The sequence below is a fragment of the Callospermophilus lateralis genome, chromosome 4 (assembly GCF_048772815.1).
Source record: "Callospermophilus lateralis isolate mCalLat2 chromosome 4, mCalLat2.hap1, whole genome shotgun sequence".
In the NCBI taxonomy this organism is placed as follows: Eukaryota; Metazoa; Chordata; class Mammalia; order Rodentia; family Sciuridae; genus Callospermophilus; species Callospermophilus lateralis.
The window spans coordinates 66,145,435-66,166,973 of record NC_135308.1 but is presented as its reverse complement, the minus strand read 5'-3'; the positions used below and the strand labels follow the sequence as shown (position 1 = coordinate 66,166,973).

At 41.4% G+C, this 21,539-nt stretch overlaps 1 protein-coding gene across 8 annotated transcripts in view; it reads right to left on the bottom strand.

Annotated features, from left to right (window-relative positions):
* Positions 1-3,332: 3,332 nt before the first annotated feature.
* The window catches only part of Erc1 (ELKS/RAB6-interacting/CAST family member 1), a 532,578-nt gene continuing 514,371 nt past the window's right edge, over positions 3,333-21,539 (bottom strand). For all 8 annotated transcript variants that reach the window (XM_076854010.1, XM_076854009.1, XM_076854013.1 and 5 more), the window contains one exon: positions 3,333-8,775. In XM_076854010.1, the coding sequence (XP_076710125.1) occupies positions 8,638-8,775 (138 nt within the window). In that variant the 3' untranslated portion in view covers positions 3,333-8,637. The remainder of the gene's footprint in view (positions 8,776-21,539) is intronic.

Genomic DNA, 21,539 nt, shown 5'->3' with positions numbered 1-21,539 from the left:
ACAAACAGATCCTGACCAAAACCTCATTTCTGACAACACTTAAAAAACAAAATCATAAAACAAAACAAAAAACTCAGACCCAAGGTAAACCAAACAGGAACTATCTCCTGAGAGTGAATTCCACCAGACACGGCTTTTTGGCAAGGAGGTTTCAGACATCTGATGGATACATTTTTTTGCACACATCCAACTCTCCTTTTTATTTCTGGTACTGGGAATTGAACTCAGGGACACTTTACCACTGATCTATATTCCCAGCCCTTTTTATTTTTATTTTTTATTTTGAAACAGGGTCTCACCAAGTTGCTGAGACTGCTTTGAATTTGTGATTTTCCTGCCTCAGCCTCCTGAGCCCCTGGGATTACAGGTGTGCGCTGCCAAGTCTGGCACAACTCTTTTAAAAGAAGCATGGCTCAAGCTCTTTGGCCTCACAAGCAAGGTCGAGGAGGCCAAAAAATCTTTGATTTTTAGATTCTCTATCAGAAAAGCAGTGGTAACATTCACCTGGTGGAATAATTGAAGATTAAATGAGATAAACTTTGCTAGGGGCCCACCTTTCTGGCATGCAGTGGTAACTGTGCTCAAAGATGCTGTGTGATCCTTAAAGGACCCTCCACACTGCCCTCCCAGCTGGCTTCTCTCTTCATGGCCTGAGGGGTCTTCCACCATCCTCAGGTCAGCAAGGCTGCTAACTGTCCCATGTTGACAGATCAGGTGCTTCTCTGGGGAAGAAGATGGAGAAGCACCTTTTCTTTCTTTTTTTAAAAAATATCAGCCCCTGGAAGGCTCCTATTTAATGAGGAGCCAGTGAGGGGTGGACGGCAGCAGGCATGAGGTGATGCTCTCCCAAGATGGCCTTTCATTTAGGCATTGGGAGCCTTTCACCATATGGGCCTATCCCACCTCCTTCCACACCACAAATATGGCACCATGTCCCCTCCTTACTCTTCAGCTTTATCTGTCCATGCTGAGCACTGGCTGTCCCAGACTCCCCACATACTTTCCCCACCTCCCTGTTTTTGCTCATGTGTTCTTGCCTCGCCTCACCCTTGAATGTCTTTGATGGCAAAACTCATCTTGTCAGGTCCAAGCTGAGTATCTCAGGAGCACTGCTGCTCCTGGCTCTCACACCAGGTGTGCCTGGAACTTGTTTTCTCCCCAGATGGCAAGTGGTCACAGCTGTGGTGAAGAATAGATTGCAGATAGAGCTGGGTCTGAGCTCTAGCCATACCACATCCCAGCTGTCTGTCCTTGGGACAGCTGTGTAACCAGTGTCTCATCTGCAAAATGGGGTAAGAAGACCTCCCTCCTAGGGTTACTGTGAGGATGAGATGGGATAAACCATGCCCAGTTCTCAGAACCAAACCTGACAGATGGCAAACAGACCATAGCTACTGATCCTTGTGTCTCTGATGCCTAGAAATAGGAGTCCCAGTAGTGAACCAAATGCTGTGATGGCAATTTGTGAATGGCAATTGCTTGGGTACCGGGGGAAGTCCATGAATGGTGATGGGACAAGTATAGTGTATTCAGGAAAATTAGGAACATACATGAGTAGGGAGAATGTTTTATAATGAACCTCATGTACCCAAAGCCCAGCCTCAACGACTGACTCATTGGCCAACCTCTGTGTTGCCCCCTCTCCAACACACAATGTATTATTTTAAAATAATCTGTAGATGTGAAAATGCAATTTTATAATTTATGCTCTTAATGGAGCTTTTAAAAAGGAAAAACATAACCATGTATTACCTTCATTATGACTTGTGGCTTTATTTTACAGAAGGGAGACTGAGAAGTCAAAAGTCCAAGGTTGTCTCCAGAACCCAGGAAAGCCTGTGGATCTCAGACCAGCTTCCTCAGAGCCTCTCTCTTCACTAGAACCTAATGAGTTCTTAATCATTTTGGGGCCAGCCTGAGATATTCTGCCTAAAAAAAATCAAATAATGGTGGTATTTTCCCAATTTACAGAAAACCCCAAGTTAATGGATGGAATTTTCAATGGAAAGTTCTGCTCATACGTTTTCCTCAAACCCATGATCCTTGTATCCACTCATCTGCAATTGAGTGCTGGTAGACCACAGAGTGAATAAACAGTAAAAAAAAGATGAATGGAAAACCCTGGAAACCGTGTAGTTTGACAGCTTTCTGTGGACACATCTGCTTGTGGTTGTGATTTTATGTTGTGTGGGATGATACATGTTCTGCTAGTAAATTGTTAAAATTGTTCCTGCTTCATATGATGAAATCATGGGCAACACTGGTTTCTCAGGCCTGTACATAGTGCCCTGTCTCCCAGGTGCTCCTCCACCTGTCTACAGATGGAGAAGGGGACAGTGGGCACTAGGAGGCCTGCCAGAAGAATGATGCTTGAGCTAGGCATAGTGGCACATGCCTGTAATCCAAGTGGCTTGAAAAGCTGAGGCAGGAGGATTGTGAGTTTAAAGCCAGCTTCAGCAAAAGCCAGGTGCTAAGCAACTCAGTGAGACCCTGTCTCTAAATAAAATACAAAATAGGGCTGGGGATGTGGCATAGTGGCCGAGGACCCCTGAGTTCAATCCCTGGTATGCTCCTCCCCACAAAAAAGATGCCTGACTCTTAGTTCCTGAGTCCTCCAGACCCACTCGGTGGGCATCATCATAGCTTACACAGGAGAGGAAGGGAATGCAGAAAGCAGGCTTGCCAATTCCTTTTCATGGTAGACATAGACATGAAGCTAAGAAGAAAACTCATTCCTATAAAATAAATTCCCTAGAATCATTTCTTATTGTGCATAAGACTTCAGACCAGTACCAGAGCTGACAATTACAGCCATTTTCACACATGGTGCCTCCTGACTCCTTCTTACTCATAGTGTTCACACTTTGCTGGCTGATCTAGCACATCAGGGCATTCCCCACTGAAGTGGAAATCTTAGTTCTGAGTAAAATCCTCTTGAGACATGACCAAGCCTGCCTGGTCTGCCACCTCAGCATGAACAACTCCACTACCCAAGTGGCAGATGGTTCTTCTAAGCTCTGGAATATAATCAGATCTGAAATGGAGAACCTGGTATGGACACTGAGGTGTAAAGAAGGAAAAAGGAAATTGGAAAAGACTTTGAAAGATAACTGGAGTTCAGGAAACCTAAATGTGACTTTCTCTGATGAGGACACCCCAGGAGGCCTGGGGGGTACTGTGAGTCCTCCCAACCTTGGATGTCCTGGGGACTGTTGGCCTTTTCCTGTCTTTTCAACATTGCAGGAAATGTTTTGCCTGGATGATGAGAATAAGTGAAAATCAAAGAAAGATGCAGCACACTGTTTTTAAATAACTTTATAATTTCCTGATGGATTTAGTTTGTGAATAAAAAAGAAAAAACGAACAAAGTGTTTACAATAATTATCAAGGCAAAGTTGAACAGAACACAATTTCATTGTAATGTTGTTATCCGGTAGGCAACACGACTCCATCAATCACACACATGTACAGTTGAAGGCAGCAGGTGCGTTTGGATCACAGATTCCACCATTTAGGCTGCTGCTGCTATTACCAAAAGGGACTCAAGCTATAAGGAGCCAGTACCCAGTGCTCCCCAGCTCCCCACTAAAGTGCAACACGCCTCTTCTGAAGCAGGGGAGTGAATCCCAAGTCCCCATCCTGGACATCTTGATGTACATGGCAGGTTCCTGGTCCTGCAGTGAGGCAGACCAGCCCAGAAGGTTGGTATGTGCCCCAGGTAGGTCTAGCTGCTTTAGAGGATGGATGCAATACTGTTGTGGCATGGAAAGAAGGGCTGGGCCGGAGTGCTCTGGTCCAGGAGTGGATTATCTCACTCTAACATGGTTCACTTCCTTTCCTGACCATGGCATCTCTGGGGCCAAGAGAGAGTGCCTAGACCCAGGCAACTTGGGGTCTAAAAAGCTTCAGGGGAAGGAAGTCTAGGGTCCAAAATCAGAAGGAACTGAGTTCTAGTACAATCCATTGCACCTGGATCGCAGGCTCCAGGCAGGCCAGTGTAGGCCCTGTTGGATGGTCACTGGATGATATAGCACCAAGTGGGCAGGAAAGAGGTCCTGTGACCTGCCAGGCAGGGGCTTCAGAGTCAAGCCCAGGTTACCACACAGTATAGGCACACTGGGCTGAGACCAACATGGGGGTTAGGGTGCTTCTGGGTCATCAACTTTAAAACCTCTACTCAGAGGTCCTGAGGATATATAGGAAAACCCTGGCACAATTGAGTCTCTGAACCCTCAGATTCTCATTCCTTTGACTAAGCAGTTGTCAGCTGCATCCAGGCAGTCACCTACCTGGAGTATGGTCATTGTGTTTCCCAAGGGGCTGGCCAGGCTGCCACCTTGGCCAAAGGGAGGACGGGGAGGAGTTTGGCTGCCCCATAGCTTGAATTCCTTTATTAAAATGATATTGGTTTGCATTTTAAAAACACAGCTCTTTTAATTTTTCAGTTCTACAACTACTTTTTAATATTTTAATATTTTCAACAATGGACACAAAGTAATTGCCCCGATTCTCTGGATCACACAGACAATATCAACAAGCAGAGAAATGAAAGAGGAGGTGGGATGGGTCAGAAGTTCACTCCCTCAAATCAATCCTTAAAACCACTTCTCTTCCGAAAGGGGCAGGAGGAGAAATACCTACAACAGGGTCACAGCACGTGCCAAACACATTGGAAAAAAATCAGGAGACACTTGGTTACAGTTTTGACACTAAAAAGTTTGGAAACAGTTTTTGCTTAAAAAGAGTACGTGAAGACAGCCATTTTGTTCAGAAGGATTCCCCTATAATGCATGTTTTCTTCTTATCTTAGTTCACATGGGGGAAAATTGCAGATTCTTTAAAAAACATTTCTTTGAATGTTTCCAGTCACTTCCTGAGAAGCCCAGGGATTGGCAGTGGTGAAGGGTTGGCCTGTGGGCTCTGCAGAGGGCGGCTCGCTGCCATGCAGTCCATTCTCTTCTTGCCCTTTCTGCTCAGGTCTGATCTCTGCAGTAGGGAGATGAGGCTGGGGAGGCAGAGGTGAAAGTCATTGACACTGCTGACTCAGGGTCCACTGGGACTTAGGAAAGGCCACATGAGCATCACATTCTATTGGTGAAGTATTTCTTGCTTTGCTCTTTCCTCAAAGACCCCATGGGTAATCAATGGGCTGATGCGTAAGTAATGCAGTCAAACAGGTGGGCACAAAATGTGTCTGGGGCCAGCAAGATTCCCTAATAGCAAGTCCAAATGCCAATCTGGACCCTCATGAGGGATGGGATGTTAGGACATCAGTGGACTAAACTCTGTGGTGACTTCCCCTCCCTCTTTTGATTCTGGGGGGTGGGTGAGCCAATGAGCTCCTCATGGAATACCAAATAGATTTCAATTGACAAAAAGTTGCAAGTCACATTGTCACTAGCAACACTGAATGTGGTCTTAGGTCCAGTCTGCTTTCCTAGTATTTCTAAAGCCCACATTTAAGGAAGAGAGACTCACTTAGATATTCTTTGACAGTAAGATACAAACAAGAACAAAAGTTAGAGCTGAGGTGGATCTGGGGATTCCCTTCATATATCTTAATATGTTAAAGCTCACTTGAAGTCTTTTCCCTTTCAAATGGTATACATGTCTTCGTAAATCTCAATTCAGATACTTTTCCAATAACTCAATGAATACCTGGGATAGAGGTATACGAAAAAATGAGAAACTCACATGGTATTTCTTCTGTCATGAGTCCCAGGTTGGTTTCCATACCCTCTTTTTCTAGTCCTCCTCATGACTGACCTTGATTTGGAGTGCAGATGTGAAGTGCTAAAGGGCAACAGACTTGCCAATGGGATGGATATGTGAGGAAGGTTGTAGGCAACCTGCAGTGAGTCCTTAAGGCAATAAACCTTCTGGATCAGTGAGTGGCCTTGTGAAACTATGAATGACAGAGGGTCATGGAACAAGTCCCAGTGTGATGGGAGTTGTGCATTTAGTAGGTGTTAGTTCTATGAATTATCTAAACTCAGTAAGATGCTCTCAATGATAGAAACCAAATTAACTTTGCCCCTACAATTCAAAGGTAGGCCATATTCACTGTTAACTTTAGCTAAACTGTCCCCACAATCATTTGAGATGCCAGATCATCACCCAAGAAGGATCAAGGAGTTTACCACTGTGGTGCATAGATACCAGACAGCTGATGTCTGTCCCAGAAATTTTTCTTCCCAGAAGCACCTGTCACAAAGGGCTTCCTAAGTCTTTCTGGAGGGAAGTGATGGGAAAGACTGAAATGAAAGAGGAAGGAGGACAGTGATAAATACAGTACATGGGCAAGGTGCCAAGCATGGCCTCTGATGAGAAGGGCCAAAGGGGTGGGTCCAGGGAAGCCTCTTGATGCTGTCCCTTGCTAGCCAGAGAAGCTGGCCAGTGCCTGTGCCAGGCTGCTTTTGTGGACATGGGCTCTTCTATTTGCTCTGCTGTAGCCCTGTGAAGCTGTTTTTATACCTCAGTTCTTTACATTACAGAGGGTAAAGAGATTATAATACTCCAGTTCTGAAATACTGAGGGTTTTCTCTATGATTTATGAGCAGTGCAGTAAATAAAGAGAACTGAGGTAACTGACCACCAATGACCACCACTTACCATCTAACCCCTGTAGCCCCCGTGCCCAGCTCAGCCATCAGGAAGTATCTCAGTGAAAGGTTTATAAGTAGAGTACATTTAAACCTCTGATAAGGAACACTCCACAGCTTCTCAAGTAGGAAGGGACTGTGTTATGGCAGGGAAGGAGGAAACCTAGAGACGTGACTATGTAAAGACCCCATTGGGTAATCAATGGGCTGATGCTTAAGTAATGCAGTGGACTTCACAGGCAGCATTAAACTCTTAGTGAGTAACTAGGGAAGGACAGAGGAGAAAATGCAAGACAAAAACATTTATTCCAGCAACTCTTATGAGAAGATTTGTGTGTTTGGGGGATCCTGGTGGTAGAGGTGGTCAAAGGGCCAGATTTGGGTTAAGCCCTCTATGTCTCAGTGACATATATATTTTACACAACTACCATTGTCTAAGCCTTGGGCAAAATGTCCTCTGAAATGCCAATTCTTCAACTGGATTTGCTACTGTAGGGTTGACTTTCTGATTTCATCAAGGAGCTGAGTTCCACAAGGTGAATGCAATGTGTTAAGAAATCACTGTCCACAAGCAGACACTCTTTAAGGGTAACAATAGCAAAAATTCTGAACCACCACGAATGGGATCCTGCAGGCAAATAAAGGACATCACCCCAAACCACCAATTCTATGATACTGAGAAATGCTGATTTGTGACAGACTTTTCTAGAAGATACTTTCTAGATGGGGAGTGGACTGGGGATACAGCTTGGAGGTATAGTACTTGCCCAGCATGTGCGCTGCCCTGAGTTCAATCCCTAGCACAGCAAGGGGGAAAAAAAGCTGAGGGAGGAGACAGGTAAGCTTTTTATTGCTTTGACTCAATCAGATGTCTCAAAGAATCCACTCTCTCTCTTCCTCACTGAAAAGACATTTTCAACAATGAGTGTCAAACATGTTGACTTGCATGCAGTTGCCATTTCATAAATATTCTCAGAAATAATTGAGGGAATGTATGTGGGATAAGTCAAACTCACTTTTGTCAAAAGAAGATTCTATGTATGGCATGGGGCTGTGATTCTGAAAGGGAAGTCAAGAATAAAGTAAAAGGGTGAGGGATGGATCATACATGTCAGCAGAGCAGAAGCTGGGGACATGGGTGTGGAGGCAGAAAGCATGCTGGGAGATGTTCCGGAGAAACCAGCCTAACTGACCCGAAGAAGATCACTTTCTAGAGCAGCAAGGCTGAAGGTGATGATGTCAGGGCTCCATGTGTCACACCCCTCTTCTCTTTCAAACAGAGGTATTTGACCTAGTGATGAAGTAACATAAGAAGAAGGGTCTTAAAAACAAGGGAGAGCAGGGGAAGAACTGTTCACATCCTCCTCTTGTGAACTGAGGAACAGCAAAGAAGAGTGAGACAGACAGGACTGGGATGAAGATTTAAAACTTGGGGTTGAATGCCTGCTAAGCCTGCAAGAAGCCTGACTGCACCCCCTGTGTAAAACACTACACAGGAGAAGAAAACAGGACCGTAAAGAGAAGAGTTGGGTTTCCATTGTCTCTGATCTCCTTCCCTTCTCTCATTTTGAGATTTTTTTTTTTTTTTTTATCCTTTTAGAAGAAAGCACCCATTGTGATATTCCAACACTCAACTCTCTGGCCCACAGTGAGGATTCTCTCAGCATGCTGATTTGGTTCTCACATCAGAGGATGGAAGGTGAGTGGACTCTACTTCACGGCCCTCTAAGAGCAGAGCCACCAGCTTCCCCAGCTCCCCAGTGCTGATGATTGGAGGCTAGTTCTTTATAGAGATGTGGTCATTTACCACCTTGGACGTCAAGGACATTAGTGTAGAGACAACATTCAAAGCAGAAAGGCGGAGCAAGATGACAGACATACAAACAGGCTGGAATCGCACTTCTTCAAGTGAGCAAGACATCACGTGGTTTGTAGTGTATGGTGCTAAGAAGTTCCTGGATGCCTATTCCTCATAGTTTTCCTTTCTTGGCTCCTCTCTGGGGCTGCTGGGCTGGTCACTCCCCATAAAGCAGGGTCAGGACGACTCTTCCAGTGCATTGACCACTTGCTCCAGGATATCGGGGCAGTGGTCTGCTATCTGCTGAAGAATGGCATTGGCAAACTCCTGCAGTTCTGCATTGTCCCGTTCGCCTTTTTCCAACTCATCCTGAAGCTGAAAGGGAAAGGAGAAGTGGATTTCAGGTAAAATAAAATTAAAAACTATTTACATTGAGTTAAGAATTATTGCTTATTAATAAATGACAAAAGAGGTGCTTTCTATGTGAAGTCTCCCTTCATCAAAATTGAAAAGTATAAAAGTAAACATCAAGGGGCTGGGGATGTGGCTCAAGCGGTAGAGCGCTCGCCTGGCATGCGTGAGGCCCGGGTTCGATCCTCAGCACCACATACAAAGATGTTGTGTCCACCGATAACTAAAAAATAAATAAATATTAAAAATTCTCTCTTTCTTTAAAAAAAAAAAAGTAAACATCAAATATTTCTTCATGAAAATGAAGACGTTAATGACTAGTTCCAAGCCCAAAGCTGGTGACCTGCAGAGCTGGGATTCAACCTTCCTCTCATTCTAGGTGGTGTCTTGTTCTCCACTGTGCTGCAATTTCACATTCAGTAGTGGGAGGGGGCTCTTATGACCTCAAATAGAATCTTAACCTTAGAGGGCTCTTCCCTCTGGGAGGACGAGTCCCCTCAACCGGGGTTGCTTTTGGGGCTTCCTCCGCCACCCCAGTTGGAGGGCTCTCCCCCCTCGGGGAGGAGTCCCCTTGACCCAGGTTGCGGTGGGAACTCCCCCCTACACCCCGGTTTGAGGGCTATCGCAGTGCTCCTTGTTCTAGGGACACATAATTAAAAGAACTTTTGCGTCTGCTCTACTGCTTTTATTTAGTACACTAGACTCTCTGGCCTGTTCATTTACCTAAAGAGATTATTTTGAGAGATATAAGATAGTCTACATGTTTAGGAGTAAACATATTTCTAATTTTCTATTTGCTTTCAACACCCTCTTTGACATTCCTTTAAGCATGTTAGCTGAGTGCCTACTATGTGTTAGGTAGTGAAAGATGAATGAATTTGGTCCTTGACCTAAACCCATTTAGGTTAACAGAGGAGACAAGCATATTAACAGACAAATTACAACCCAGCACAGTAAGGACCAGGATGAAGCATGTGCTGAGAGGGGAATGTAATGACTATTTCCTCTTGGAGGAGACTGAGAAGGTGTTACTAAAAGGTGCCTGGCATGTGGGTCTTGAGAACCAAAGAGGAGTCTGTCTGAAAGATCAAAGGCAGAAAAGGTCTTGGAGCAGATGAGACAAATGCAGATGTGTGGAGTGAGGAAGGGCTTGGCACAGACTAGGGAAATGTAAAACACAGAGCACGGCTGGAGGCCAAGGTGAGGGGACTAGTAAGAGTGACAGGAATGCAGCTGAAAAGACAGGTGAGGGCCAGGCTGTGTACGTGAAGCTAGGGAGTTCAGATGCAATCTGGTTAAAACCCAAACCCAAACCAAAGCTCCAAGAAAGAGGAAGTCCAAGTTTAAAACTGTACAGTGACATGAGCACCTTCATCTTCTTAGAAAGATGCATTAGGAAATAAGAAGGACATGCTGGATTGAGTGGAGGGAAGACTACTTCAAGAGGCTACTGTAGCAAGCCCAGTGGAGCTGAGGCGGCTGAAAACTAAGGGAGGCTCAAGAGCCTTGGGGAGGAACACACACACAAAGACACATCAGCATTTTCAAAGATGAGTTCAGTGAGTGAGAATAGAAAACCATTTTTCATAATTCCAGCTGGGGATGACAATTTGAGGAAGTGCAGGTTTTAGTAAAGAAAAGAGGGAAATAAAAAACTGAGTATAAAGTGTAGTTAAGAATGCTGGCTCTGGGGTTAGGAGGCCTGGGTTTCAATGACTGCTCTGCCCATTATTAATTTATATGACCTTGACCCCTCCTTATCTGTAAAATGGGGCCATAACATTGTTTCAGAGTTGTTTCAAGTATTTAATGAAACAGTCATATAAAGTGCAGTGTAATGCCTGGCACATTAAAAATGCTTGATGAATGTTAGATGCTAAAATTATTATTGCTGTTGTTATCAAATAGATAAGATCACCCCGAAAGAGCAGGGAAATTAAAAAGCAAAGAGAACCAAATTCTAATTCCACTGCTGTTATAATCTAGATGCTCTGAGTCAAGAATTATCAAACATAAAAGGTCGAGGAATATACCTGATACCCTTCCTTCTGCTAAATGTTGACTAAGAGACCAGAGCATTTGAGGGTGAGAATTAGACTACAGTAGGTTCAATATAAATACCTGCATGTAGTTTTAAAGTTATAACTCTAATATTCTAAGACTATTAGAAGAGACAAACTGAAGTATGTAAAATATTCACTCAAAAAGTATTACCTGAGTGGCCAATAAAAAGAAATAAAGTCCTTATGTATGATACATTATTTAAACTACGTTATATTTAGTGTATCTTATAAGTGAAAGAAGCCAATCATAAAATACCACAAATTTACGCCCCTTTGGGTACTGGGGGTTGAACTCAGGGGCACTTTACCCTTGAGCTACTTTCTCATCCCTTTCTATTTTTTAAATTTTGTGACAGGGTCTCGATAAGTTGCTTAGGGTCTAAGTTGCTGAGCCAACTTATACTCATGATCCTCCTATTTCAGTGTCCCAAATTGCTGGGATTACAGATGCGTGCTACCATGTTTGACTGATCTCATTTTTTTTTCATGGCCAGATAGGCAAAAAAAGTAAAGCAGACAGAAAGTAGACAGGTGGCTGCTTCATTCAGGATGGATAGCTGGGAGTGACTGCTGATGGGTATGGGTTTCCTTTTGGGCAGTAAGATGTTTGAAAACTGATGATGGTGAGGATTACACAACTCTGAGAACATAATGAATCTACTGACTTACATATCTGAAATGGGAAAATTGTATGGTATGTGAATTATATCTCAATAATAATTCAAAAATTGTGCAGTAAATACCTACAATGAAGAAGAAAATAAAATACTACTGTCTTTAGTTGAGCAGAAAGGGGAGAGGGAGGAGGAAATTTCTCAAAGAATGTGGAGGTTGGCAGTAATGGACAGAAAAAGGGTAATTTAAAGTGGAAAAACAGTATGAGCTATGGCAGCAGGTAGAAAAATGCAGTTGGCTGTTGCTGGCAGTGCAGGAATATAGAAATTTTTGGATCTTGACAGAATAACCCCAGCTTTTCGAGAATGACAAAATGCCCCTGGGCTGGTCAGCCTTGGGCATTACCCCTCAGAGAACGGCCTTCTATTACACAGATTCAGTGAAGCCACACCTAGAGACCTGTATTCCATTTCAGACACCTCATTACCAGAAAGATGGAGGCAAACTGGAAAGAGTTCAAAGAAAATGGCAGGCATGACTAAGAAGCTGAGAGGATAATTTTATGAGGCAGGATTAGAAGAACTAAATATATAGACCCAAAATGAGTAAAAAATAAGGGGAGGGAATGTGATTATTACCTATGAATGTCAGGAGGGTGTAAACAATAAGTGGGGAGAGTGACTAGCACCACAGGAGGAAGTATAACTAGAAGTGATGGAATGAGATTAGGGGGAAAAGAAAAAAAAAAAAAAAACAAACTAGAGGTAGACTATAAGGCTTTGCTTTTCCCAAAGTCTAATGAATGACTTACTTGGGAAAAGGTATTTAAAAATAGAGGGGATCAGAAGGATCAAAAGGTTTAGAGAAGGAAATATTCCTTCAGTAGCTGGAGCTGCTTTCCATTTGGTAGGCCTTTCTCTGTTCTCTAGGGATTCTGTATTTTTCTAATTTTACCAGTTTTAAATGTGGGCATGGCTGAGCCGGGAGAAGTTTCATTGACACCTGATCCATTAGATGCTAAAATTTCTTGACTTGAAATAAAACTCAGCGATCACCCTCTTCTGTAAAAGTAGAATTGCTTTCTCTCTCCCTTCCTTTCAAGTGCTCTACTACTGAGCCACAGCAGCCCAGCCTTGAGATTACTTTTAAAATGAGGATGTTTATTTCACCAACTTTGAAATGCAAAGCTTTGGTTATTCTCAAGTCAAAGGAGTACAGAAATGTGTGTTTAGATCACCTAGGAAAGTAGCCACGTGAAGTGACCAAACTAAAAATGTAGACAGATGTGTTATACCGCACAGGTGTGAAAACAATTCCTGAGATGGATTAGTACCTTGTTACTTACTTTAAAATATTTTGTTAACGTGTATGTCACATGTAAAAAGGAAGGTTTTTTTTTTTTTTTTTTTTTTTAAGGTTTTGGAATGCAGTAGATTCTATGGATACATTGGGATTGTATTCTAGCTTCTGAGATTTAACACACCAGATCTCACTCAGGATGTTTTTGCTGCATTCTTTCTTTTTTGGTGCCAGGATGGAACCCAGGGCCTTGCACATGTTAAGCGGGTGCACTACCACAGACTGCACCCCCAACTCCTCTTGCTGCTATCTACCCCTTGCCTGCTGCCCATGTCCCCTCTGCCTGACTATCTTCTTCCCCTTCCCTCCCCTTGTAAGAAAGGTCCCATTCAGGGTTAAGGCCAAAAGAGAATTTTCCAAATGGCAAACATGTAACATTCAAAATTTAATGAAAATGTTTCTTACATCTCAGTTTCAATGAATTAATTCCTTTTTCCCTTTTTCCTTTCCTTGTTAAGGTTACAAATCCAAACACAGTGGAAGTAAGACTGAGCAATCTAGCAAGAGTTTCCATTTCCTATAGCATTAGTTTGGATCTGGAATGACTCTCATCCCCGCAAAGTCCCTAGCCTGTGGTGCCACTGGTTGGTAGGACCTTTAAGAGGTGAGGCCTAATGGGAGGAAGTTAGTCACGGAAGGGGGGGGGGGAGGCGGGCATGTAAGCTACAAGGTGAGAATGTTCCTTTACCATGCACTCCTGCCATGATGTGCTACCTTGTCACAGGGCCCCCAAAGCAATAGGTCCAATCAATCCTGGACTGAAATATCCAAACTGTAAGCTAAAAACAAATCTTTTTCTCTTTATGAGTTGACTATCTCAGGTATTTATTATAGCAATGGAAAGCTAACATACCTGTTATAAACTTTCTAACAGTGGCAGGCTAATTCCACCACCGAAACTACTACAGTGAAAAATGATACCTTCTTGTTTATTTTCTGCAAACATCACAATTTGTAGGCAACATATAAGTTCATATAACCCCCCTCAAGATATAAAGACAGTTTTTTGTTTATGTATTGACAGTTTTACATCTAGAGACAAACAACAAAATGCCTAAGAGCATACACAGAGTAAAACAATTTTTACTAAGTTGCAAAACAATTTTGGTCCCATGAACTGGCCAGCTATTCCTATAATTTAAGCATCCTCCCTATATAAAATAGAAAATATCCACAAAATGTTCCTTCAGCCTCTCAGGTACCTTAGGATTTTGTGGTAGGGCTTTTTCCCCCAAACCTTACTCTAACACTCTGGGGAAGTGGACCTAAAATGTACACTTATGTACCTCCAGTAGACAAAATATATTCTGCTTGAAGAAATAAGGATTTCAAAATGTGGATTAGGATGACCATGAGGGCAGCAAGTCTGAATACTTCAAGCATCCTGCATATAGTATCTGGTGACATCAGTGGTAAAGGGCACAGTACCTACAGTGGTTCTGTAATGTTTACTGTGTAAGCAACCAACCTAGGGAAACTGTTCGTAAGGTAGCACCACACACAAAACATCTCACCTCAAAATGACCCCACAATGGTCCTTGTTCCTTTTTCTTCTCCAGGCTAATAATAGGGCTCCCCATTCACATGCTTGAGCCTTTCCTCCACAACCATGTTCCTTCAACCAAATCTGTGTTTCCTACCTCTCCCTTCCCTGGTCTTTCACTATGGCTCCGGAGGGCACTCAAATCCCTCCCACTCTCTTTAGAATCTGCATCCCTCTCAATATAACTGCAATTTTTCCAGCTCACTATCAAACATCTTAGAAAAATAGTCCATATTCACTACCAGTTTCTCATCTCCCTCCTTAATAACTAGGAATGAACTGCTTATGATTCAATGAAATCACTTTCTTAAAAAAATTACTAAAGACCTCAACAATTAAAACCATGAAACTATTTAGAGAAATTAAAAATGTCATAAATGGAGGAATATAACAAGGCCAAGGATATAGGAAAAGTCACTAATTGTATTAATTATGCTCAAACCAATTTATAGGCTCAATGCGATCCAAGTAAAAATCCTGGCAGCTATGTTCGAATGTAAATTGTCAAGCTGGTTCCAAAACATAGGTGGGAATGCAAAGAGCTAAGAATAGCCAAACCAATCTTATAGAACAAAGTTAAGAAATTCTCTTCAAGAAAAACATTACTGGGCTGGGGATGTGGCTCAAGCGGTAGCGCGCTTGCCTGGCATGCGTGCGGCCCGGGTTTGACCCTCAGCACCACATACAAACAAAGATGTTGTGTCTGCCAATAACTAAAAAAAAAATAAATATTAAAAAAACAATTCTCTCTCTCTCTCTTTAAAAAAAAAAAGAAAAACATTACCAAAAAGCTATAGTCATTGAAATATTTAATACTGGTATAAGAACAGACATATAGAACCAAGGGAACAAAAAAATCCACAAAATCTTATATATATATATATATATATATATATATATATATATATATATATTTATTTATTTATTTGATCACTTGATTTATGACAAGGGTGGCATGCTGTACAGTGAAGGGATGGATTTTCTGATATGTGATGAGGCTGTATGAAAAAAATGTTTTGATCCCTATTCATACATACACAAAACCAATTCCTGTTGAACAATAAATATAAGTGTGAATGATTAAAATAATGCACTGAAAGAAAACATAGGCGAGATCTTTAGGGAATGCAAAGATTTCTTTCCACCTTTTTCTTTTTGCAGCTAAGGATCGAACCCAGGGTCTTGCGGATGCCAGGCAAATGTTCCACTGCTGAGCTACATCCCCAGCCCCAAAGATTTCTTAAAGAGAACACAAAAAAGCATTAAGTACAAAGAGAGAAAATTGATAAGTAGGATCTATATTAAAATTAAGAACTTCTTTCTCTTAAAAGACACCATTAAGAGTGAAAAGGCAGCCAACAGATGAGAGAAGATATCTGTAATACATTATGTGATAAATGACTCCTATACATCAAGAAGAAAAACAGTAATAAAAAAAATGGTGAGAGTGCAAATATCCTTTAGTATCTTCAAGGGAATTGGTATCCCCTGTGGATACCAAAATCTACTGAGGCTCAAGTTCCTTATTTGAATGGCATAATATCTGCATATAAACAATGTATATCCTCCCTTACACATCATCTCTAGATCACTTAGAATACTTAACACCTTGTAAATACCATGCAATTAGTTGCTACACTGTACTGTTTAGGGAAAAATGATAAGAAAAAAGGTCCATCCACTTTTGATACAGCTGCAATTATTGCAGGACCAATTACATTGTATACGAATAAGACATGAGGCAAGCAATGCTCAAACTAGTGCTAGAGACTGAGGAAGTATGGAATGGTGGAAGGCTACAGCAGCGTATACCTATATATCACTTCAGTCTCATGGACTCAGTGTAGTGCCTGGTGCATGGCAAATTCAAATTTTGTTCTTCAGAACACTCTGGAAAAATTTTCCAAATATTTTTGATCTGTGGTTAGCTGAATTTAAAGGCCAACTATATGTTGGAATAACTAACAAACATAAAAAGGTATTTGTCACTAATTTTATTAATTCAGGAAAATGCAAGTTTAAAATCACTATGAGGGGCTGGGGTTGTGGCTCAGTGGTAGAGTGCTCGCCTTGCACATGTGAGGCACTGGGTTCAAACCTCAGCACCACAAAAAAATAAAATAAAGATATTATGCCGGGGCTGGGGATGTGGCTCAAGCGGTAGCGCGCTTGCCTGCCATGCGTGCGGCCCGAGTTCGATCCTCAGCACCACATATAAACAGAGATTGTTGTGTACGCCGAATACTAAAAAATAAATATTAAAATTCTCTCTCTCCCTCTCTCCCTCTCTCACTCTCCCTTAAAAAAAAAAAGATATTATGCCCACCTACAACTAAACAACAAATATTAAAAAAATAAAAAAATAAATAAAATCACTATGAGATACCATAGTGACTAACTTCTAAAAAGACAGATATACCAAGTACTGGGAAGGGTGCAGAACCATTTGTCCTCTCATACACTTCTGGCTGGAGTGCAAATTGGTGTAACACTATGGAAAACTGGTAGCATCTACTAAAATTGAACATAAGTATACCTTATGACTGAAACAACTGGACTTTTAGGGATATGTAAATTCAAAAAGGACATGGACAAGAGTATTTATTGCAGAACGTTGCAATTATCCAAACCTTGGAGTAACCTAAGTATTTATCAATAATTGAATGATAAATAAGTTATGCTATATTTATACAGTGGAATATCATGTGGCAATGAGAATGAACAGAGTACACGTATAACAAAATAAATGCATTCATAAACATCATGTGGAACGAAAGAAGTCAGACACAAAATAGTCTGTACTGCATAATTCTAGGTATGTAAAATTTAGAAAAGGCAACACTGATCTGTGATGTTAGAAGTCAGGCCACCCTTGGAAAATGAGGGTGACTGGAAAGGTAACAGGGGTTTCTGAGGTGCTAGGTGCGGGTAAGGTTCTGCTTCTTGTTCCGGGTATTGTCATAGGAGTATGTAAAACACTCACTGAGCTGTCTACCTAGATTTTCTGTGTGTATGCTATATTTAAAAACTTAAAACAACACAACAACAACAAAACAGCACCAAACCCCAAAGATTACCTAATTACATGACCCATCAGTCTTTATGCATACCTGACCCTGATCTCCTTCTAAAGTTTCTCCCCTGTGAGTCCTGAAGCATCCACATTCTTCTGGTCTTCCTCTGCCCATCCCAACATTCCTTCTCCATTCTGGTGCTATTCTTCTTCCTTTGGATCAATCCCTCTGTTCTAGAGGTCTAAGGAGACTTTCCACCATTCTTCATGCCCCTCAACCCCTGATGCCCTTTGGTGCTGGGGATGAAACCCAGACCCTTGTGCCTGCTAGGCAAGTGCTCTACCACTGGGCTAAACTCCCAGCTTCTGTTCTTCCTCTTATACCCTCTGCCTAGGTAATCTTGTCTAACTTTAGCTTTTAAAAGGAGACAATAATAACAGCAACTAATTTATTGGGATTTATTACAGGCCAAGTATTATTCTAAGTGCTTTAGTGTATTAACATATTTAATACACTTTCTTTCCAATCTAATAATATTTCTTTTGAGGTAGTTTTGCTCTTAAAAATCACAGAAAAATCTCAAATGACACAAAAGAAAATTATATAATGAATCTTCTATGTCCATATCATCTAAATATAATTATCATGCAGGTATGACAACATAATTATGACTCTAGCTCCCCTCTCTTTCTTGAGTTTCAGATTTGCATTTTTAAGGAGTTGATAAAGATCTTTTCATGAATACCCCACATCAAATCATACTATGTAATAAACTGTTTTTACCTATTAATTACTATAAAGTTTTTTGTGTGATTAAATATTCTTCTAAAACACAATTTTAATGGGGTACACTTAATCTGTTTAATGGAGGTACCATTAGTTAACTATTTTCCATGATTAGAAATTTAGTTTATTTTCAAGTTTTTACTACTATAATATTCATGTATTGATCTTTCTTTCCTGTACATAAGTTTTCATGTGTTTACGATTGTTTACTTAAAATTCCTGGGTCAAAGAGGTATATATTTCTTTAAAGTTTTAGACATGTGGCCAAACTGATCTAAAACAATTGTACTAATTTTTAGTCCACAAAAGGCATATAAGGGTGGCCCCTTTCCTCATCTTCACTATAGACTGGGGAATTAAACCAACCAACCAACCACCCAAATCTTCCCAACATGGTAGGGCTGTTTCTGCTTACATTTCTTTTCATTAGCAGTAGAGCCAAAAGTTGAGGCCATTAACAATGCCCTCATTGGCCACTTCCTTGAGTTTCCTGTTAATGCCTTTGAAGATTATGTTTCTTTTGATTTTGTTTCTTCATTTATGTTCTGGTTATAACCCTATCACAAGGTCTCACAACCTAGCATTGTTTGTTGCAACATCTTCATAACCACTTTATTATGGTGTAAGAGTAATCTTTCTAAACCAGAATAGAATAGGCTTCCTCCTCTTCTACTGTCTTAAATGATGTCCTACCTTCAAGAAAGAGTGCACATTTTCTGGCATGGCAGCCATTGTTCCAAATGCATCTCCTGGTACATTAACTTGCCACTCCTTGTCTTTGATTTTCCTTTGATGTGGTTCGTTCGGTCTAGAATGCGGCCAATCTTTTCTCTTACACACTTGTCTTCTCTAACTTTCTCATCCTTAATGGCTGAGCTCAATCATCTACTTTCCCTGAGAAGCCTGTCCTAGTCAGCAGTGAATACTGATAATAGTGTTCACTCTGCCTTCTGTTTCTGTTGATTATATGTTTAACTCTCCAACTCTCTGCAAACTCCTCAATAAATTGTTTTTTATATATGGATGCTGTGTAACAAAATACCTGCACATAGTAGTCAATTTAAAAGTGACCAGTGAGTGCAATAAAGGAATAGACACTGACCATGGGAAAAGCCTTGATAACTTTCTGAAGAGCTTTTATTTTCTGCAATATTGGGGATCAAACCCAGGGCAAATGCTCTACCATCGAGCTACCCCCAGACCCTAAAGAGCTTTTTAAGATCACCTCTGAAGGGTTCTCAGATCAAAACTGTAATGGACTGGGAGTGCAGCTCAGTGATAGAGCACCTGCCAAGCACATGCAAGGCCCTGAGTTTAATTCCAGCACTGCATTAAAAAACAACAAAACCAAAACAAATCAACAAGAAACCAAAAAATTTTTTACAACAAAAAATCCTTTAGTAGATACTGGGACACATAAACTATACACTATAGCATTCTACTCTGCTTAAAATTCTCAAAAAGATGGAGTATAGGACACACATAGAATATGAAGGTGGCTTCTGGCAGGAATTTTCTGGCTTTTGTCTGCTGAATGTTATTATAACGTATTCTGTTCTTAGTAGCTGTTCCAGCCCTCCTTGAACTTGGAGTAGTAATATGATTTCTAGAGGGACTTGAGCCAAGAATCACAAATGCAATAGCAACTCCATCTGAATGCTCAAAGCAACATGCACTGGAAGCGTATGCAGCAGTGGGGAAGGGGAGCATGCCTCAGCCTCCAGCTTAACAAAAAGCTGGACAGAGGAAGCTCTGAAGGAAAACTGAAGTTCTACAGCGTCACACCAAACAAGGGCATTGTTGTAAAAAGAGCTGGCTACGTGGGAAAGTACTCCAATCCCTTTTCTGCTTTCAGTGCAGAGAACGCAGCTCACACTGATGGACAAAGAATGATAAGGAAGTTAAATGAGCTGAATGGAAGAACAGAAGAACAGAATGACTCAGGGACATTACCCTAGAACATCTACTGCTCGGCACAGGTTGTGATTCTAGAGAGGCTCTCCACAGCCAAGTTGAGATGTTACAGAGAAGTACTAGAAATTCATGAAGTAAAAAAATCCTTTTTTTCTTCTTCTTCTTCTTCTTTTTTTTTTTTTTTTGGTGCAGTGCTGGGGACTGAACCTAGGGCCTCACCCATCTTAGGGATTCACTACCATTCAGCCATACCTCCCAGTCCTGGAAATTCTTAAAGAGAGAAAATAACTAAGTATTCTGAACACTTGGCCTTATTTTAAGGTAAACAACTCTCCATGCATAGTCACAAAGGATGAGGTAAAAGGGAATAAGTATTGATAAGCATAAAGAAGTAATGGTTGGCTGGGCATAGTGGCATACGCCTGTAATCCCAGTGGCTCAGGAAGGCTGAGGCAGGAGGATTTCGAGTTCAAAGCCAGCCTCAGCAAAAGCGAGGAGCTAAGCAACTCAGTGAGACCCTGTCTCTAAATAAAATACAAATTAGGGGTGGGGATGTGGTTCAATGGTTGAGTGCCCCCGAGTTCAATCCTGGGTACATTAAAAAAAAAAAAAAAGAAAGAAAAAGTGATGGTTAAGAGAGGTCATTGGATAATTCTTTTTAATTATTAATTAATTAAAATTTTAGGTGTAGATGGATAAAACACAATACCTTTATTTTTATGTGGTGCTGAGGATTGAACCCGAGTCCCGCCCGTGCTAGGCGAGCGCTCTACTGCTGAGCCACAATCCCAGCCCATGGATAAATTCTTTTGTAACTAGCAGTGACTCAGATTCTAAGTCCTAACTGTGGATGGTTTTGGTGATGGGCAGGAAATTACACAGAAATGCTGTTTCTTTTAAGCAGATAAGAATCTGAAATTGAGGTTTTAACAGCTAGGTCCCAGGATGCATAGGACCTGAGGTCTAAACTGTGAGACTGGCATAACACTGGAACCCTGGAGGTGCTGGAAAGTGGAAATGGTCCCTTATCCTGGCCAGGTTTGGCGTACAGCCCCAAAACTCATATCAGCAAGCTATTTAGAAGATAGAGAGACAAAGTCACTTCCTATTTTGGCTTTTCAAACAACTGGAATTAACTGAAATGCATTTTGCCATTATGTCTTTTTTTGGGTGAACTTGGGGCCTCATGCCTACTTGCTATAATACCTGTTGCCATAATAAAACTTGTATGGTTAGAGGGTATCTGAAAACACAGTAGATATTTCTTGTCTAGGCAGTTGGTCATTTTTTTTTCACTTTGTAGAATCCTTCTAACACTTAGTGCCAGAGAAAACTAAAGTTACTCTTGAAGAATTTGTCCTACAATGATTTCTCACAGATTAAAAACTCCTTGATATTTCAAGTCTCAGCTTGCAGCTGAATTCTCTAGCTTTC